At 39.2% G+C, this 17,485-nt stretch overlaps 1 protein-coding gene across 1 annotated transcript; it reads right to left on the bottom strand.

Annotated features, from left to right (window-relative positions):
• Positions 1-719: 719 nt before the first annotated feature.
• LOC139812672 (cilia- and flagella-associated protein 276) lies at positions 720-16,036 on the bottom strand. Its single transcript, XM_071777699.1, has 4 exons — positions 15,934-16,036; positions 6,487-6,704; positions 6,242-6,382; positions 720-6,158 (listed from the first exon to the last, which is right to left on the bottom strand). The coding sequence occupies exons 2-4, from the start codon at positions 6,691-6,693 to the stop codon at positions 5,919-5,921; spliced, it is 588 nt and encodes a 195-aa protein (XP_071633800.1). The 5' UTR covers positions 6,694-6,704; positions 15,934-16,036; the 3' UTR covers positions 720-5,918.
• Positions 16,037-17,485: the final 1,449 nt, after the last annotated feature.

Genomic DNA, 17,485 nt, shown 5'->3' with positions numbered 1-17,485 from the left:
TAACATATTAATTTGAGAGAAGTATAATAGAGGATATCTTAAGTGGTCTAAGAGACCCTATATTTTACTTTTTATTTAGGATTTTTTGGATTTTGTTGTGGACGCATATAGATAAAATTATATTCTACCAATAAGATACAATAAATGCTAAATAGTTACGACACACAGATGTACGAAATGACGTTCTTTCCTGCACTTTCGATAACCGCGAGTCAGATGACAACGATTATAATGATAAGATTATAAAAGATAAAAAGAAAGCATCTATTTCGTCTTCCATTCTGAAGTAGACGAGGCAGGCAGTCATGAGCGTATGATTAATCTGCTATCATGATATTAAATTCTCATGCAATATATTGGAACAGTTTAGAATACACTTATTGTTAAATAATTTATAAACATTAAAGTTAACAGCTGGATAAAAAAAATTAGTTTTAAATAATCACATTTATTTTGAAAGATAATATTAGTGATGATAATAAGGTGATAGATTCAAGCTGTGAAACATAAGTAAAAGTAAATAAAAAGATTAATCTCTACAAGCCCCATGCATCTCATCGAGTTAAAAGAAGACACATTTACGATTTCAAAGTAATAAAAATTACATTACATTTTTAGCTTTTAATATAAAATAATAATCAACGATTTATATTTGCATTAAAAAAATTTTAACGAATTGAATTTGCTTATTATCCGACAGTAGAGATATTATTTTTTTTTAATGTTTATCATAAAAATTAATAAGGTTTGAAGTTCGAGCAACAGTCTTTTTTAATTTTTTATTATTACGTCTTATTCTTATACATTTCATTATGTTTCGTTTCTTATTCGCCGAATCTGTTTTAGCAGCCGATTCTTAATTAACCTTTGATCCTCCTATGCCACGTATCATTAACCGTAATCGTTTGATAAGAAGTGGGGTCACTTTGACGACCTTGACGTACGTCAGTTACCCTCGCGACTACGGTAATTGTTACTTGTCCGCCTCTCCGAATGCCATACGTGTGCGACCTATAGATATGTTATACGCGTCGCGTATTCGCATCCGTCAGATTTTCCACGTCTGTGAGTCGACGCGACGTGCGCTCCCCGCCGGCGACCGTAGGGAAACCTTTAGGGGTGAAAACGCGCAGGGGATGGCGGCAATCTCCGTCGAAACGCGTTTCTCACTGCGGCGGTTGGAAACGAAATACCTCGCGATTTTATTCGCGCGTACGAATCCCTACTATATTGAAAATACTCGTAGATTTAGCAAAACGTCCAAAAATGTTTTATAGGTACAAAATATTTAAATTAAAGTGATACAAATAGATTTAAAAATCGAATAAAATAATATATTAGAATAAGATAAAACATTTTACTTCTACGTATTTTTATCGCATATTCGTTTAATATTAACATAGTGTATATATGTTGTACTATAAATCGTTTGAGCGAAACCGGTTTTATATAAAATATCGCGATTTATTGTTGTAATTGATCGTAGCTGCAGCCTCTCGCTAACAATTTGCATGATCGGAGATGTGTCGCGAATATTCGAGAGAGTCGAGATGGCAGAAACAACCCTCGGAGTTGCGGCACGTCGGGACACGCACATAGGGGCGACGAGGACGCGTGTCCGCGTTCCCACGTGTCGACGGCGCCGGGGATCGTATCGGCGTACATGTATACCGCCGTTGTGTGCTGTCGTCCCGTCACGTTTCTCACTCTCGCGGATTCTACACCGATATTTGCCCTTTTCGCGGCTATAAGTGGGTGCGACCGCCCTACGACAGACAATCTCGAAATTCTGGATAAATAATCGGCAGTCTCGTAAAAAAGTAAACTTATAATCTAATCTCTCGTCTGTGCACCTTGCATTCTCGTTCTTGCATTTATATCAAATGATTTTATTAAGTGGGATTAATTTTGATCTTCGTAAAGAAGTCCACAGCGCATTATTATATAAATTATATCAAAATTATATCTTAATATTTTGTTCTAAACTTATGCAACATGCACGTGGAAACAAATGTAATTGTATAAAAATAAGCTAATAATGTGTGGTCCAGTTTTAGTTTCATGACATTCATATTTACTCACAATTAATTACTCGTCATATAAAAAGATATATTATCTTTAATAGGCGTGTAAATTATATTTGATAGTAATTGCAATCAAATGTGACGATCAAAGATAAATTTAAGGAAGATTTAACGAGAAGATCGGACCTGGTCTTCGAAGTAGGCGGGGGAGAGAGCGCGTTAATTAACTAAAATCAGGTCCGGATAATCGAAATAATCTCCGGAGCCGCAATGAGAGGGGATTAGACATTTACTGAAATACTAATCCATTTGTTATACACCACCAGCAGTAAAATCTATCCGCCCGGGCGCGCTCCTAGGACGTTGTTATTTTAGGTGATATCTGAGAGCATGGCTGAGGAGACGCGAGGGGGGAAGGGGGCGGTGAATAGATTGAGCAGAGGCAGAAGGGAAATGCGGAGAACGGTCGTCGTCGCGCAGGTTGTGGGTCGAGCCTTAGCGAGGGAAGCGCCCGAGGACCCTCGAAGGTAATCTTGGCTCGTTCGCGGAGGGTTGCATTTTGATCCCCGGAGCTTCCGCCGTGGCACGATCTCTCCGCGCCACCACTGCGTCCGGGGCTCACGCATTTACTATAATTAGAACTCCCTAATTAACGAGCAAACGTCGCACGGGTCTGTCGTAATCTCAGGCTTGACCTTCCACCATCATTTAGACGCCTTTTCTCGCCCCGCGTTTTAATCCGCCTTCCTCCGCCTCCTTCCCTCACCGCCTCGGTCTGCCCATTCGCGGAACATCAAGAAAAAGTGGAGGCTGCGCGCGGCACTAAAATTTATTCCATTCTTTTTATTTCGAGATTAAGAGTAATGTATATATACTAAAGGCGATGAGTTTGGCGATTGTCAAAAGGCAAATGCCATTAAATTGTTTCGTTCTATTTTTATGTGAAAAAGTACATTCCATACAGTTTTAAAATCATTAATATCTTTATGATATTGGGTAGGTACTGTAGGAACATTTGGAATTATTTTGAGAGAAAGACAGGATGAAAGAATTCGTAATGTCACTTCTGTGAACTAGTAATATTTGCATGTGTTTCGTAAATCGACGCGAAAACGGCATTCCTGAAATATATTTCCAGTGACGCTGATTCTCTTGCTCGGCTGGTAGTTGGTATCCTTTAAAGCTCGTGTACGAGAAATGATAACACGACGAACGTTTCCCGTTTGTTCCCACCGCATTCGAAATCACACGACGCGTAATATCAACTTTGACACTCACACATCACCAGATACCCCTTTTCCCTTAGGGACAAGTTGTTTTAAAATAATTTTAAAACATTGAGTAAACACTACATGCTTGCACGTGCAACCATATTGAACCAAAATGAGAAAATAAGCTTTTTAAATCGCCACCCCTTCGTAGGCCTCTATTTAGAAAGTCTTCCCCTCTCTTTCTGTCGTCAGTGAAGGCTGAGAAACGGCAAATAAACTAAGGATTAATTTTATAGGATTGCACACTATTTAATTGAATATCATAAGTTTTTTATTGATATTTTATATTTATTTTGATTAATATTAAAATGCAAAAATGAAAGTTTGACATAAATGTATACATTATATAGATATATAAACTTATAAAAATTAAGAGTTAAATATAAAGTTGCGGAACGATCAAAGAATCGTGAAAGATAAAAAGCCATTTTATAGAATTAATTAAAAAGTCATATAATTGTTTATGAAAAAATTTTGAAATATTTTTTCTATCGATTAATGTTATAATATTTGTTAGCGCATTCTCAGAATTATTATTTATATTCTGCATAACATATAATTCCTTTATATATGGAATTAGAAAATGTGTTTTACCAATTCTAGAGAAGCAATGGATTAAAATGGAAATTACATCATATGTGACGTCTGGTTAATTTAGTGTGTTGCTTATTATTCGCTGTGTCATTTGCGGCTTTGTCTATTTAGCTGAAACGACGGTGGAAGAACGAAATCCGAAAGGAACGATAAAACCCGACGGGTAGTGCCAGTGTGCACCGCGCTGATAAATATAACGTAACAAGTTCAGTGGAATAACAGCTTCATCCTGGAGGGATCAATGCGACTTTGCTTCGACTTTCACGCAGAATTTCCTTCTGGAAAAGCGTACGCGTAAAAGAATCGAATAGATAGAGCGGAATCAGTTCAAATGTGGTATACAGTAGCATCATTGCCTCAGTCATTACTTGTGTGAATGTGTCTTTAAAAATAATGCTGTGCCGATTCAAATTAATTTCTAAATATTTAAAATGATTTGACTTAATCGTATCGGTTCGATTTCCGTTTGATCAGCTTTATTACAGAATGAGCTGTAGCTGCTCATTTTTGTATAACGCAGTTTGACGTTTTTATATATGAAAGGCAAATTCTACTGTCGGACACTATATTATGCAGTTGATTGCGTTCGACAGAATAGATCGCGACCGGTCGTTAATTTGCAATGACGAAGAAGCTTTCCATCTCCTTAATGGCAGTGGAAAAACTATGTGCGCACGCGCGACCGTAAAAAGTAAATTAAATAAGAATTAAATACAAATAAAATCGTTCAGCCAAGTAATTGGCTGGTAACCTCACTCGTTGCCTGACGACCGTCTGAGATCGTTCTACCCTTATAGCCTCTCTTCATTATACTGGGACAGAAAAAGGATCCACGTCAATAGACACGCTCCGCGGCATAATTCACAGCAAAATTACTATTATCGAGACCACCGAGTTTACGATTAATCGAAACAATCACAAACGACGTATCCATATGGTGTCACGCAAAACTGTATAATGAGTCTAGATAACAAATTCGACGTAGATCGTAATACATCCATGATAGAGCAAAAATTCTGTTAACTTTTAATACAAAAATGATGAAGGAAAGTTGAACGCGCGCGAGCGTGAAAATTCATCACCTCGCGCCGTTGCGAGGTTCGTCAAAAAGCGTTTTAAAGGAGCTAGGAGAATGGGGTCAGACAGAGGAAAGAGGAAGGGTAGCGTACTACATCTCATAGCCGAGGTGGAGTTTTCGTGACGAGGCGGTCGGCGGGGCAATCATGGTCGGATTAGACGTATGTATAAGGATCGTGCTGCCTACTCCGGCTGCCTGGCGCGGAGAGAGGGTGTCGGAGGGTTGCGAGCCGGGTCAAACGGGTCGCAAGATAGACGTTTGCGCGCGGGGTGAGAAACATAAATGATATTTCATGAGGAGCATATGCGTGCGGAGATGACTCCTCCTTCGCGCGAGCCCTCGGCGAGGGTGGCTCCGCTGTCACCCCGAGCTGGCAGCGGGGCGCTGGTTTATTACAAACAAGGATTACCCGGGTAATGGGACATTCTGTCCCTTCAGCTCACTGCCGATGCCGTGCCGAGTCGAGCAGTGAGAACTTGGTGCGCACTGACTCACGCGCGCCTGCCGATCTTCGAGCCGCCTGCGCCTCGAACTGTCAAAGGGGCGAAAATGCGAGAGCCGGCAATCGGGAGATCTCTGCTCGTGATAACCGAGGCAAGCTCGTGAGCCACTGGTTAAATTTGTCAACATGATCAGATTGGCATAGATAGATAGGATAATCGGATACTTTATCACGCTGCGAAATAATGGCGACGATCATTGACGCGATTTAATCATATCTGTCTTCGTGATGTACAGAAGCCTTCTAATGCGATCAATTTCGTGTCTACATTACAGTCACGTTGACAATCCGCTGCTTCTCGAAGTGTTCCAAAACGTAAATCTCGCCAGATTATGCCAATAGCGATAATGGTATTTGTAAAAGCGGGTGCTTCATTCGGCGAATTGCAGGTTTCAGTTTAATCCGAACGTTCTCCAAGCGTGCCGCTCAAACACCGTCCAAATCCGTGTTTAAATACTGTAAAAAGTTCCGTCGATTTTGCGACTGTATCCGGGATTCGATTGGTCCATATGAGGACCCTCGATATTTAATTTCACGCTGCTCGGATGAATTCTGCGCGGTAAAGTTGGCCCGCTATGACACCTCGATTTATCCGCCGATAAAGGTACCCGAACTACCGATTTAAGTTCCTCGTCCGGATGACCGCTCACGTGCCTCGGTCTATCTGGTTTAGGTGGTTCTGGTAAAATCTAAAAATGTTCAAACATATCCGTTTATTTTTCATACTGAGATTTTATATTGTTGAATGACGCATTTGCATAATTCAAAGTACCTTAATCTCGTTTCGCAAGACACGCCAAGTTTCTCTGCCGAGCGTCTCTGGCTGGATGGGCACGTACATTTTCGAAACTAGAGTGTCTCGACTGTGAGCGTAAACGCTGTTTAATGCTAGGTCAAGGGCGTCATGCGGAACCTGTAAAAGCAGGTGTATGTGTATTATGTATAGGCCTGTATCAACCAAAGTTGACGCAATATACAAAGTTTTACTTTCAATATCGTCAATATCGAATATCAAACCTGCGGTCTGACGAGTCGACGATCTCTGCGGATGCTGTTCAGGGTGTGATGAGCGAAGAGACGCTCGTGAGCGCTCAATTTGACGTTCCAGTCTCTATCCGACGGCGAGACTTTTTCTCCCAACACAGGTCCGCGCGATATCCACGCTCCTTCCCGGGAGATATCCGGCACGGGATAAGGATTTCGAACGTAGAATGCCTGGGCCATTATAGCGCGACCTATACCAACATCGTAAAATATATGTACGAGTCAATTTTCTAATCGAAACATGCTGTAATCTTAATGTTGTTGCGAGTTAAGAGTAAAGTCCTGTCAGTGAATCGTTCGACTAGCTTACCGAGAGAAGTATGCAAAGAGATCTAGAACGATTAGCAATTCATGTGTTTCAGAGATTTCAATTAACAAGTTAAATTTTTATACATTTTTAATTTTTCTCCAGAAAATTTTTTACTTGCGATTAAAAGCAAGAAGTAGAAAGAATCGGTACATTATTATTTTTATCTCGAATTTATTTCTGTATGCCTTATTTTCATATTAGTTTTAACATTGTTCTAATATTTTAATTTATATACTTTTCAAAATATTTTTTTAATTAATCAAAACGGAAGTGTTCGTTATGTTTTTATTCTTATATGAGCGTTGTTTTCTTCTTATACGATAACACTCTCTTATTTCATGTAAATCTACAGCAAACAATGCCAATCCGTTCGGGATTCAAGAGGCCGCATCCGGTCTCGCAGTCTGTTTCTTCGGGATTAAGACGCGACTCCGCCGCAGAGAGCAACACTCGAGTTGATACGCGGCTCGCGTGGATTTCGATCCTCGTCCATAAACGAAACCGACTTTAACCCATGCGAACGGCCTGCATCGTATCACTCTCCATGGGGTGTCCACTTATCGTTTCTTCCGCTCGTTCTCGCTTTCGCGGTGGTATTTGGATATTTCCTAGGCTCAAAGTTTCCCGAAGTCTTTCACGGGCGCTTTCGCGTCGTGAAAGGATCTTCTATGAAATTCGGCCGAGGCTTTTCACGAATAATACCATTTATACGCCTTTCCTTTCGCGCTTGTTCGAATTCAGCCGGTCGGTTAACGTCATATCCGGTAGAAATGAGTTTTCATTAGAAAGGATATAGAAATGTAAACGGAATAATTGAATTCAATAAGTTTAAACCGATTTGTAGCAGTTTGAGGTATACTAATGCATAGTTCTGAACTAAGCTATATAGTTTAGAAAGAAAGTCGCAGAGAGAAATGACACCGAAACTAAATCTGAAGCTACTTGAACGTGAAGATATTTCTTAGTTTACGGGTTCTTGTCAAAACGATTCTCTACCAGTTTGATACATAATCTTATTGAAATACAATACGTGTAATTATTACTATTTGCGTGCTCGGTATCAGATCCTGGTGGAATTCGTCGAGTAAACCGAGAAATCGCGAATCGCGGTTGCGCGCATCCGGGCTCTTCCCGCATTTAACGTATTTTGCTCAGGAGGTGGTCGGCCACGGGGCCAACGCCGACGTCCAATATTAAACCCGTAGTAATTTATGTTAGCGCGAGCGTGCATAATGCTGTTTGTATAAAGCGCTACCGCCACGTGTCGACTCGTGCCGACGCGCGACGGTACGTATCACTCCCTCCTGCCTGTCCTTTAATTCCCGCTGTGCTGCGTAGGCGACCCCGCAAAATCCCGGCCAGTTACGTACGCATGCCATTTTATACGTATCTTTGCGTCTTGGATTCTAAGACACGTAAAAAAAAATAATACTACACTTATTGGTAGGGATTATTTTATTATCTTATTAAAACTATTACCAATTTTTTATTTTACGCAAACTTATCAATTTAAATTTTTTTTTTAAATGAAAAATTGAAGATATTTTGATTATATTGAAGATTATATTGAAGATATTGCTACAAAGGATAATGCATCACTCTTACATTTGTTAGTCATAAATATCGTTGGGATTGAACGATGATATTATTAGATAGATTATTAAATAGACCTCAAATACGACGAAAAAGTGGCGCCTCTTTTTTTTCTCGGCTGGTTTATATATAGCGTATAGATTCGCTCCTTGCGGATGATATGAGGGAGCGAATCATCTTCCGCGTCATTGCTTGTTCGACCTCTCCTTCGGGGCGTCAGCCCGGGCTGTACGATGGGGAGACGACACGCGTAATCGCGTAATCGCGTAATCGTGGCGCGTGCTGAAGTTCGGGTTGCGGGAGCTTTGCGTGCGTCTACACTGGCGCACGTGCGACGTTGCACACCCTGAATCAACAGCGATCGCGAATCGCACAGATCTGTTCGTGAACGTCAAACGGACGCATCCGTCCGTCCGTCCGTTCGTCCGGACGGTGAATCCCGGTAGTGCGTTTTACGAGATAATCGGCGCAACGACCTGAACCGGATTATCGCCGACTATCATAAGCGCATCAAGTGTACGCGACCGAAATGACGCTAATTAAGCAAGATAGGTGATTGCGGTAATGACCGTAATTTTCGGAAGAGTAGATTAACAATTAACTTACGTTATCGATATTGTGATATTACAGTCGCATTAGTTCCGCTAATTAAAAAAAAATAATTTTAGAACGTAATTTTTATAACATTTTATTCACATTATATATACAAAAGAGGGATTTGTTTTTATGATATGTATGCAAATAAATTTAATTAAAAAATTCAACATATAATATACTGTATTTTATTTGAAAAATGGTGTGTTTAATTGTATGAAATATTTATAATATTTGTATATATATATTAGATTTCTAAAATTACGCTATCTTTATATTCTTTAGTTTTTTAACGTTGGAATTACTTGTGACGTTATAAGCGACAAAAAAAAAGAAAAGGTGCGAACCTGTCTTTTTACTTTTTCGACTTCACCGTGTTTACTATCGCACCCTGCAGCAATACGCGGCGTATTCCGCAGAAATGACCGAGTTTCTACGATTGTGCCGAGATTCCCTTTAAATCCTAATCCGGTAATATTCTCGGGCCGATATACCGGCATCGGTAATGGAATCGCGCATTCAAATGGACATCGTTTCCCACCGACGGCGACGGCAGGAGGCAGGTCGCGGCGAGGGACAATGCCAGGGGATGATATTGCCAATATTTGGCTTGATTCTGGTGCGAATGTGCTCGGCTGTGTGCCGAGGGGTGCGCCCGCTCTCTCGCACCCCCTTGAAACGTTGGGTTGGGTAGGGCGCGTCGGTGTACGTTAGACGCGCGAGCCGATTACCATTTGAATGCCCCTACCGGCGGTCAGGCTTTGTGAGCCCCCGTGACACTGACCGCACCTACCTATCTATCTAAGGGAGAGATCCACCTACCCCCCTAGTCGCCCCCTTTTTGTCGACGACCGTCTGTTCCACGATGATGCTGCGTCGAGAAAGAGTGGTCGTCGAGATTTGTCAACATCTCTTACTCCCACTTAATTTTTTTCCACGGTCGTTCCAGCTTGGTTGTCGACTGGCGTCTCCCGTTCGAAAGATCGATCGAATTGGGTGTCGAACTGGGAGAAAAAAAGGTGATCGAATTGGTTGAACTGGTGGCGCGAGCAGTTCACTCCTGAGAAGGTGGACACTTCTAATCGATTGAGTCTAAGGGGCGTTCCGACGCCCGGCGCGCTTCCCTTTGTTTCCTCGCAATCTGACATATTTGTTGTTTTCCTGGCATTGTGTTCAAACGACGGCGGCAGATGATGATGACGACGAAAATCGGGAAAGATTATGTTTTGTCGGGAAACATTCAAAGAGTAAGTCAACCAAACGACACTTCCCAATAAGCGTGCATTAATTCGAAATCCAGGATAACATTTTTAAATGCCGTCAAAAGTCATAAATCAAATATTTGATTTTTACATATTATGTACTATGAAACCTGTAGATTTGAATTTTTTACAATAGTAATTACATATCTCGTATCATGAACTTGATAATTTCAATCGCTTATTGACGCATCTTCCTCCCGTTACATATATAGATGTGTATGCATGATCATGGATATTTACGTGTATTGATTTGGAAGGTTCATCATATGCTAGTTTAAGCATATGCTTTTTATTCTAAAATCAAAGATGTTTTACTTTTTGAAGATATAAGATTCTTTTTTTTTTTTTCAATACAAAAAAGAAATATTAAAGAAAACGACTGGCATACATTTAGTAAGAAATTAGATCGCAGCGAAAGTAGAATTTCCATTTATGATTTTCGCAGATAAGTCAGAGTTAGTTTCCACGGTACAGTCCATGCACTACCCTCGGTGTAGAATAATGTCTTACACCCTGCGTGACCGATGCGACAAAACGAATAGGGCGGATGAGGCGTCGGTGCGACAGGTGGCCCGTGAAATCAGTGCACGAGCGCGCCGTTTTCCACGACCCTCGCTCGATGCGCTTCATTAGGAAATTAAGTGCATAATAATTAGAGTCGGGGTGCCGATAGGTCACGTTAAACGTTTTGTCTTACGATCTATCCCATCGCGTAGCCAACTTATTCTTCATGCGCGATTTGGTATGATTACAAAAGAAATATTGCGTTTATTTTCATTTAAAAAAAATTGGACCGCTATGAACAATTATAATTTACAATTGGTAATTGACATAAATTAATATAAATTATCGCGCGATGGATTTTTGTTTGAAAGAAAAATAATCTTGCTGTATTATAAAAGTGGAATTAGTTGAGCATTATTATTGCTAAGGAAAAACTTGATTCGCGCATTCATCAAAGAATCCGTGCGTGAAATATTTTTCGGTAAGTGCGGAACATTCCGTATACAATGCTCGTGCACAATTTGCATACCGATGATCGAGGGGGGTGCTTGCGCAGTTTCGTGCGTCGCGCGGGCTCGCCGGTGTATTTTAGCATTTCACGTTTGTTTCCATTTAAATGGTAATCGGGTTCATAATGTAATTGTATTCGCCGCGTAAGCCCGGGCTCACCGCAGCGCTACGTCCCGGCCATTGTTTGCATTGTTCTCCTCGCGGCGCGAACAATCCGCGCGCCGCGCTGCCTTTCAGCCTCGCGTTTTGGCGAAATCTAAACCCCTCGGTCCCCTCCCGCCCGCCACTCGCGCCCGATATTTCGCCCCGATGCGAAAACAACGCGTATCTCGCCGACGAATGTCCGTCGAATGCTTATTCGATCGGAAATATTCATATCGAAGTAGAGAGTTTTTAATCCACCGCTTCAAACACACGCGTAACAGAAAGTACGATACTCTCTAATTTTTTATTGCAACGATTACTAAATTGTTTTCAGAGTGAAATAATATGATATATTGCACTTAACATAATTGCATGACGTATTCCCGTACTTATATGTATAGTAAAAAATATCAAATATATATTTTTGTATATAAATAATTATGAAGGTACATATATATATTAATGTAAAAAATATTTCTGTGATTATAGTATCTAGATATATCTAACACACTTGGTCTTTGTTATGTTATCATAGAGATTTATAGATATTATTTAAATAATCGGAAGTATAGTAAACCTCGTCGTGATATATAACGACATTATTTTCTAACGTTTTTTTTTTCTCGGTGATGTGATTTTTTTCACGTAAATTTATAGAGACAACGTAGATCATCGCGTAACGTTAACCGGCGTTACCTCGCATGGGGAACGAATCGTTAAACAGCTCACGGAGAACTCGCAGAATCCGTCGAGGTGAAACGCAGAGCGACGGCGGTCGGGGGTTGAAACGAGGTATGCGAAGGGGGTTGGGCGTTATTGTAACGCGAGGGATGTACCCGACAACGTAGCGTATACGCATATAATACGCGCGTGCTCGCGCGCAGGTATACATACGTCAGAGTCGCGCGGTCGCCTTTCTCTCATACATATTCATCAAACGCTAATTAATCATCGCCCGGCACACCCACGGCGAGCCACCCCCTTGGCAGCCCACGAAGCTGGGAAAAAAAAAAATACGAGCGTTGTCACGCAGACACCTCCATATATTACGAGCTACATCCATATGTCGAAGTCGTCACTATATGTAGCGAGATTTTTGCGTGAATGCGCAGGAAAATATTAAATTCGATAGCAAAAGATGTTTGCACTTTCTCTTGAACTGCATTAAAAGTGTTAATAGGGAAAAGGGAATGTTTAGTATTAAACGTCGATACCACTTAATATCAAAGCTAAAATATCAATACCGGAAAGGATCTTATCACGCTTTCGCAAATTCTAGCGAACAAACGATATAATTAAAGTGCCTTTCAATCTTTAATCGAAATACTTTGAAATAAAAAAATGATGTAAAACAAACTGCCTTTGTCACAGTGAAACAAAAGAAATTGCGTTTAAAGAGCCGTCATAAATTTTACGGACGTTATCTGGCGTGAGAGGAGTTGAACGGTAGCGAGGTATCGATACGGCGGAAACAATATCGAAATATCCACGAGCTGCACGAGCACTCCCGCTCCGTAGGTCATAAATATCGTCGTGTTGGACGATCAATCTAAATTGTAATTTTGTAATCCCATTAAGCAGGCGGCCACCTTCGCACGCACTTGCGGGGTCCTTCCGTCGGCCGGCCCTTTTCACGCAGACGGGCCGCATATAATTAGGTGTCGTTTATTTTACATCTGAAGGCGCCTCGCGCCGTTGGGGTGACATCGCCACCACCAATATATATATACATATATATAATACATATATACTTATATATACATATATATATCGTATATGTATGCACCGGGTCTTTATACATATATAGTCGCGCGATGTGGCAGTGGCTCATAGAACGCTCGACTGCTAATGTGACGCGATCATCGCCACCCAGCCATCGTCCATTGATATTATACGCGCCGTGGGGATGCCCGCACCCTTCTCGCCCTTTCGGTATTTCCTGCCAACCCTGCCTTCGCTGTAACACCCATCCCCGGCTCTTCTCGTAGAATAGCACCGCAATTTTCTACGTCACTGTTCGTACATTACGCGATCTCTCGCCCGCGAGATGATGATACGGTCCGATGCTTCATTGACTTATTGATATCGAGGGGAAATATATCGGATATATCGTTTTATTCTCATTATTGAGAGAATTTTGAATGTTACTTTAGGAAAAGTAGAGTACGTTACTCGTATACATATACTACGTGTGGTTAAAATTAAAACGTCTAGAAGCAATTTTGAATTTGATTGATCAATTACTATTATTGGTTCTCTATGTCTTCCTACAGAATCTCTTTAAGAATAGAATAAATTAACAATATATAGGTACTGTATTTCATGATATCTTGTGACTATCATAAACATTTGAAATAATTAGTACTTAAGAGACTTATTTCTTTGCGCGATTAGTAATATGTCAACAGGTACGTGTCAAACATGTCGAACGAAATAGTTATATACAATATACTATAATAGTCCATTATATAGAATGATTTATAAATGCGAGAAGAATTCACGAATGTAAAAAGAGCGAACGAAAAACGTGCTCTCACGATTTCGCGCGATGAAAATGCCCATTTTTTCCCTCGCTGACACTTGAAATTTCAAGATTCGGGGAACGCGTCGCGTTTGCCATTTGCTGAAAAACATGTTGGCGTGTTTTGACTGTCGCCATCAAATCGCAACGGAGCGGCAGATTGCGAACTGACAAATGAGCAATGGGGACGCGACGCACGGCAGACATATGGGCTTCATAAAAAAAAAAGAGAGATAGGTGGCCTGCAGTCGATCCGAAATTAATGGAGACCAAACACCGCACATTCTGTGTCGCCGCCGTTCCCGCTGTTGTGTACACATTGGCGATCGCCATTATGCTTCTGTTATAATGTGTGTACACACCCCCTTTAGCACAATAGAATGATCTATGACCTCTGCAAGTACGAATCGGTAAGTCGGACTCGCGCTCTTCTACGATTTTTTTCCGTGTTTTCACTCTGCTCCTCTTATCTAGATTTTAGACACAGTGCATTTTCAAATTTTCGTTAAAGGATTGAAAGTCTTCATTGAATCTTGAATTCGTTAATGCAAAAGTATGAGAAGATGTGCGATCTCAATATACAAGCTAGCTCTTCCACAATATTTTTTACTATTCTTTTTTCTGTATTTAACATATTTTTCTTTAGATAAAAAACAATACTGATGTAGTCGAGAAAATTCTAAAAAATATATGCAACAAACGTGAATTAAAAAATACAAATAAAATAAATACTATACGTATGTTTTTGTCGAAGTAAATACCTAAAAAGATATAAACACGCATATAAATCATTTATTTTGTATATAAGAAATTATAAGAAATATAAATATATATCAATAATAAAAAGTATAAAATGTATACTATAATTATATTTGCATGGTTAAATAATTATTTTTAACTGTAAAGAATACATGTTCTACTTTTCTTTGTACGAAGCATTGTACGAATAAGAAGAGCATTCGATATACAAATTGAGATTTTCTTGCAAGGAGCAAGAATATTTTGTATCTTATTCGTAATACGCTCGAAAGGGCAAATTTTCGCGTTACGCGTAGAATCGTGTAATTCGGCTGCGTCTAAGCGTCCAAATAATAAAATTGGATTTCGCCACCCCCGCCTTGGCGCATACGTGGCGCGTGACTCGAAGGGTAGGTTTTCGGAAGGTGGACAGGGGCACGGCGGGGTTCGAAGGGGCCGCGGGTGAGCTACAAGATCAAAGACGCCCCGCAGCAATTCCGTACCTTCTACGTGACATATTACGTGTAAATTGACGAGGACAGGCACGAGTGGCACGGCACCTAGCGAACTTTGATCATTTCACCTGTGGGACTTGTATGCCCGCGGCAGTCGCGATAAGGAATACGATCGTTGCCGATAAATTCGCTTTTGGCTCTGCCATGTAATGATGCTATTTGATGACGCATGCAAATCGAAAAGTGCGTTAATCGCTAAATTTTCTCGCGATGGCGTATAATAAAAACAGAGCTTTTGGTTTGGCGTGAAAATTAACTTGTCGGATAGGTAAGACATAACTTTTGCAAGAATTTTAGATTTCTGTTTTGCTTTCAAAAAATGAAAAATTAGATTTAAGAGAACAATGTTATTGTTAAGAAGTACTACATGAGCCTGAGTCAACTTATATACTAATCATGAATTTCTTTGTTTAGCTTTATAGCTTTACGTAGTTTTAAAACACACGTAAACACACATAAACACACGACACACATATACAAGAGAAAATATATATAGTATAATTGTTTGCTGTAAAAATTTTCCGTCAGTTTTAGTTTCAGAATATTATATACACGTTATTTCCCATTTTTTTAATTAAGTAAAATCAAGAAAAATTTATGTGAATGTTTTAAAAATTGATGATAAATAACCTTAGTTTTGTTACCTAATAACGATGAAACCGGAAGGTTGATTATTTGTTTCGCGAAAAAACGAGATATCGAGTTATAGTGAAAAGTTATAAATTTTACCTTTGCAAGCGAGAAAGATAATTTTTGACGTTTGTGTGCCACGACTTGTTCTGCACGAAACACACTGAAAATGCTCGAAAGAATAGTTTCCTTGGTAACGAGCGGAAACATTTACGTTATACGGACGTAGAGTTATGTCGATATTATTGTACTTTGATAAAGAGCCTTGAAATATCTTTCCACGCTCCATCTTTTCGCCACTTTCATGACTCCGGTGACTCAAAGAGAACTGCAGTAGATAACATTTAAATCCAGAACGCGAGTATGTTGAACTTATCTGTCTGAGAATGCTTGAAGTACCGTGACTCGGTGCTTGTACTCAATCGGTAACTTGAAAGTATCAGGTATTCAGAATGGAGCGTGATTTCATATATTGGCAATATATTGTTACGAATCTAAAATGGTAGATAAGTATTCATTGTGTATCAAAGTTGATTCTGGGAGTCTAGATATACCAGATGATATTGACATGACCAACTGTTGGTATCACAACGCATACATGAAGAAACAGATTTAATACTTTATCTTTATATTGATGAAAATTATTAAATATTTTTTATAACAGAAAGAATATGTAAGAAATACAAAAATTATTTGGATTAAAAAATATTGAATTTAGATATGAGAATGCTGAGAAAATATTAAAATGTAAATAGTATTTAATTAGTATACTCTTTAAACTAGTATACTCTCTGAATAGTCACTGATTCAGATTTAGAGAGTAGCAATATTCTATAAAATTACAAAATAATATCCAATTGAAACAATTACACATTGCAAAAATTTTTTTATTTTTATGTTACTTTATTTTGTAATGCATTATATTCTCTATTTGAAATTTTTTAAGAAGGAAGAGATTAATGTTACCATACATTTTTTGAGTTTAACAAAATTGTTTATTATTTTATCTATTTATTACTAAAAATATACATATTATCAAGCAGAGTTTATAAATGATTTCAACTTTATCGGCTTCGCCTCTTTGGTGTTTGAATTATTTCAAAGCAGTCTTGTATGATGGCGGTATCTGTATTCAGGACATTTTTACTTTCATTTTAAATCATTCCCAATAGTATAAAATGTGTTAAATCATTAAAAATTAGTAGAACATTTAATTGCGTGTATCATTGCTTTATTTTAATATCTGCTTTTTTTTGATGTTTCAGCTTCCCAATGATTTAAAGAAACTTCTTTTCGGAACTTCGTTCAGTCGGTGAGTTCTATCTATCTTTAACTAAAACATTAATATAGCGTTTATCTAGAAATATTTACAGTATCATAAAAGTATTTTTAATTTTTATATTCCTGAATTCATATTCAGCTATATCAGATAGATAAAAAATTTGTGATTTACGAATACTCAGCGATAAATTTATATATTTTTGTCGAATCTTTATCTCTTTAGTCATATCCAGTTTATAAAAATTAACATTAATTATATTTGACGCGTGATCTGGGTCATATAAATCGCAAGTATTTTAATCATCCCTAAGTCGCCGTGCCACGTGGAGGCGAAGCTGGCGGTCCACGTATCGGGTGATTTACGACACGT

Source organism: Temnothorax longispinosus, chromosome 1, assembly GCF_030848805.1.
Source record: "Temnothorax longispinosus isolate EJ_2023e chromosome 1, Tlon_JGU_v1, whole genome shotgun sequence".
Classification (NCBI taxonomy): domain Eukaryota; kingdom Metazoa; phylum Arthropoda; class Insecta; order Hymenoptera; family Formicidae; genus Temnothorax; species Temnothorax longispinosus.
Note: the sequence above shows the minus strand (reverse complement) of the source record. Positions and strands in the feature narration are given on the sequence as shown.

Bases quoted from the DNA above. Each gene is read 5' to 3' on its own strand.
- LOC139812672 (XM_071777699.1), bottom strand. From the start codon at position 6,693: ATGGCCCAGGCATTCTACGTTCGAAATCCTTATCCCGTGCCGGATATC. The intron at 6,383-6,486 runs GTTTGATATTCG...CTGCTTTTACAG, and splicing joins GTCGACTCGTCAGACCGCAG to GTTCCGCATGACGCCCTTGA. The intron at 6,159-6,241 runs GTACTTTGAATT...GAACATTTTTAG, and splicing joins TCTTGCGAAACGAGATTAAG to ATTTTACCAGAACCACCTAA.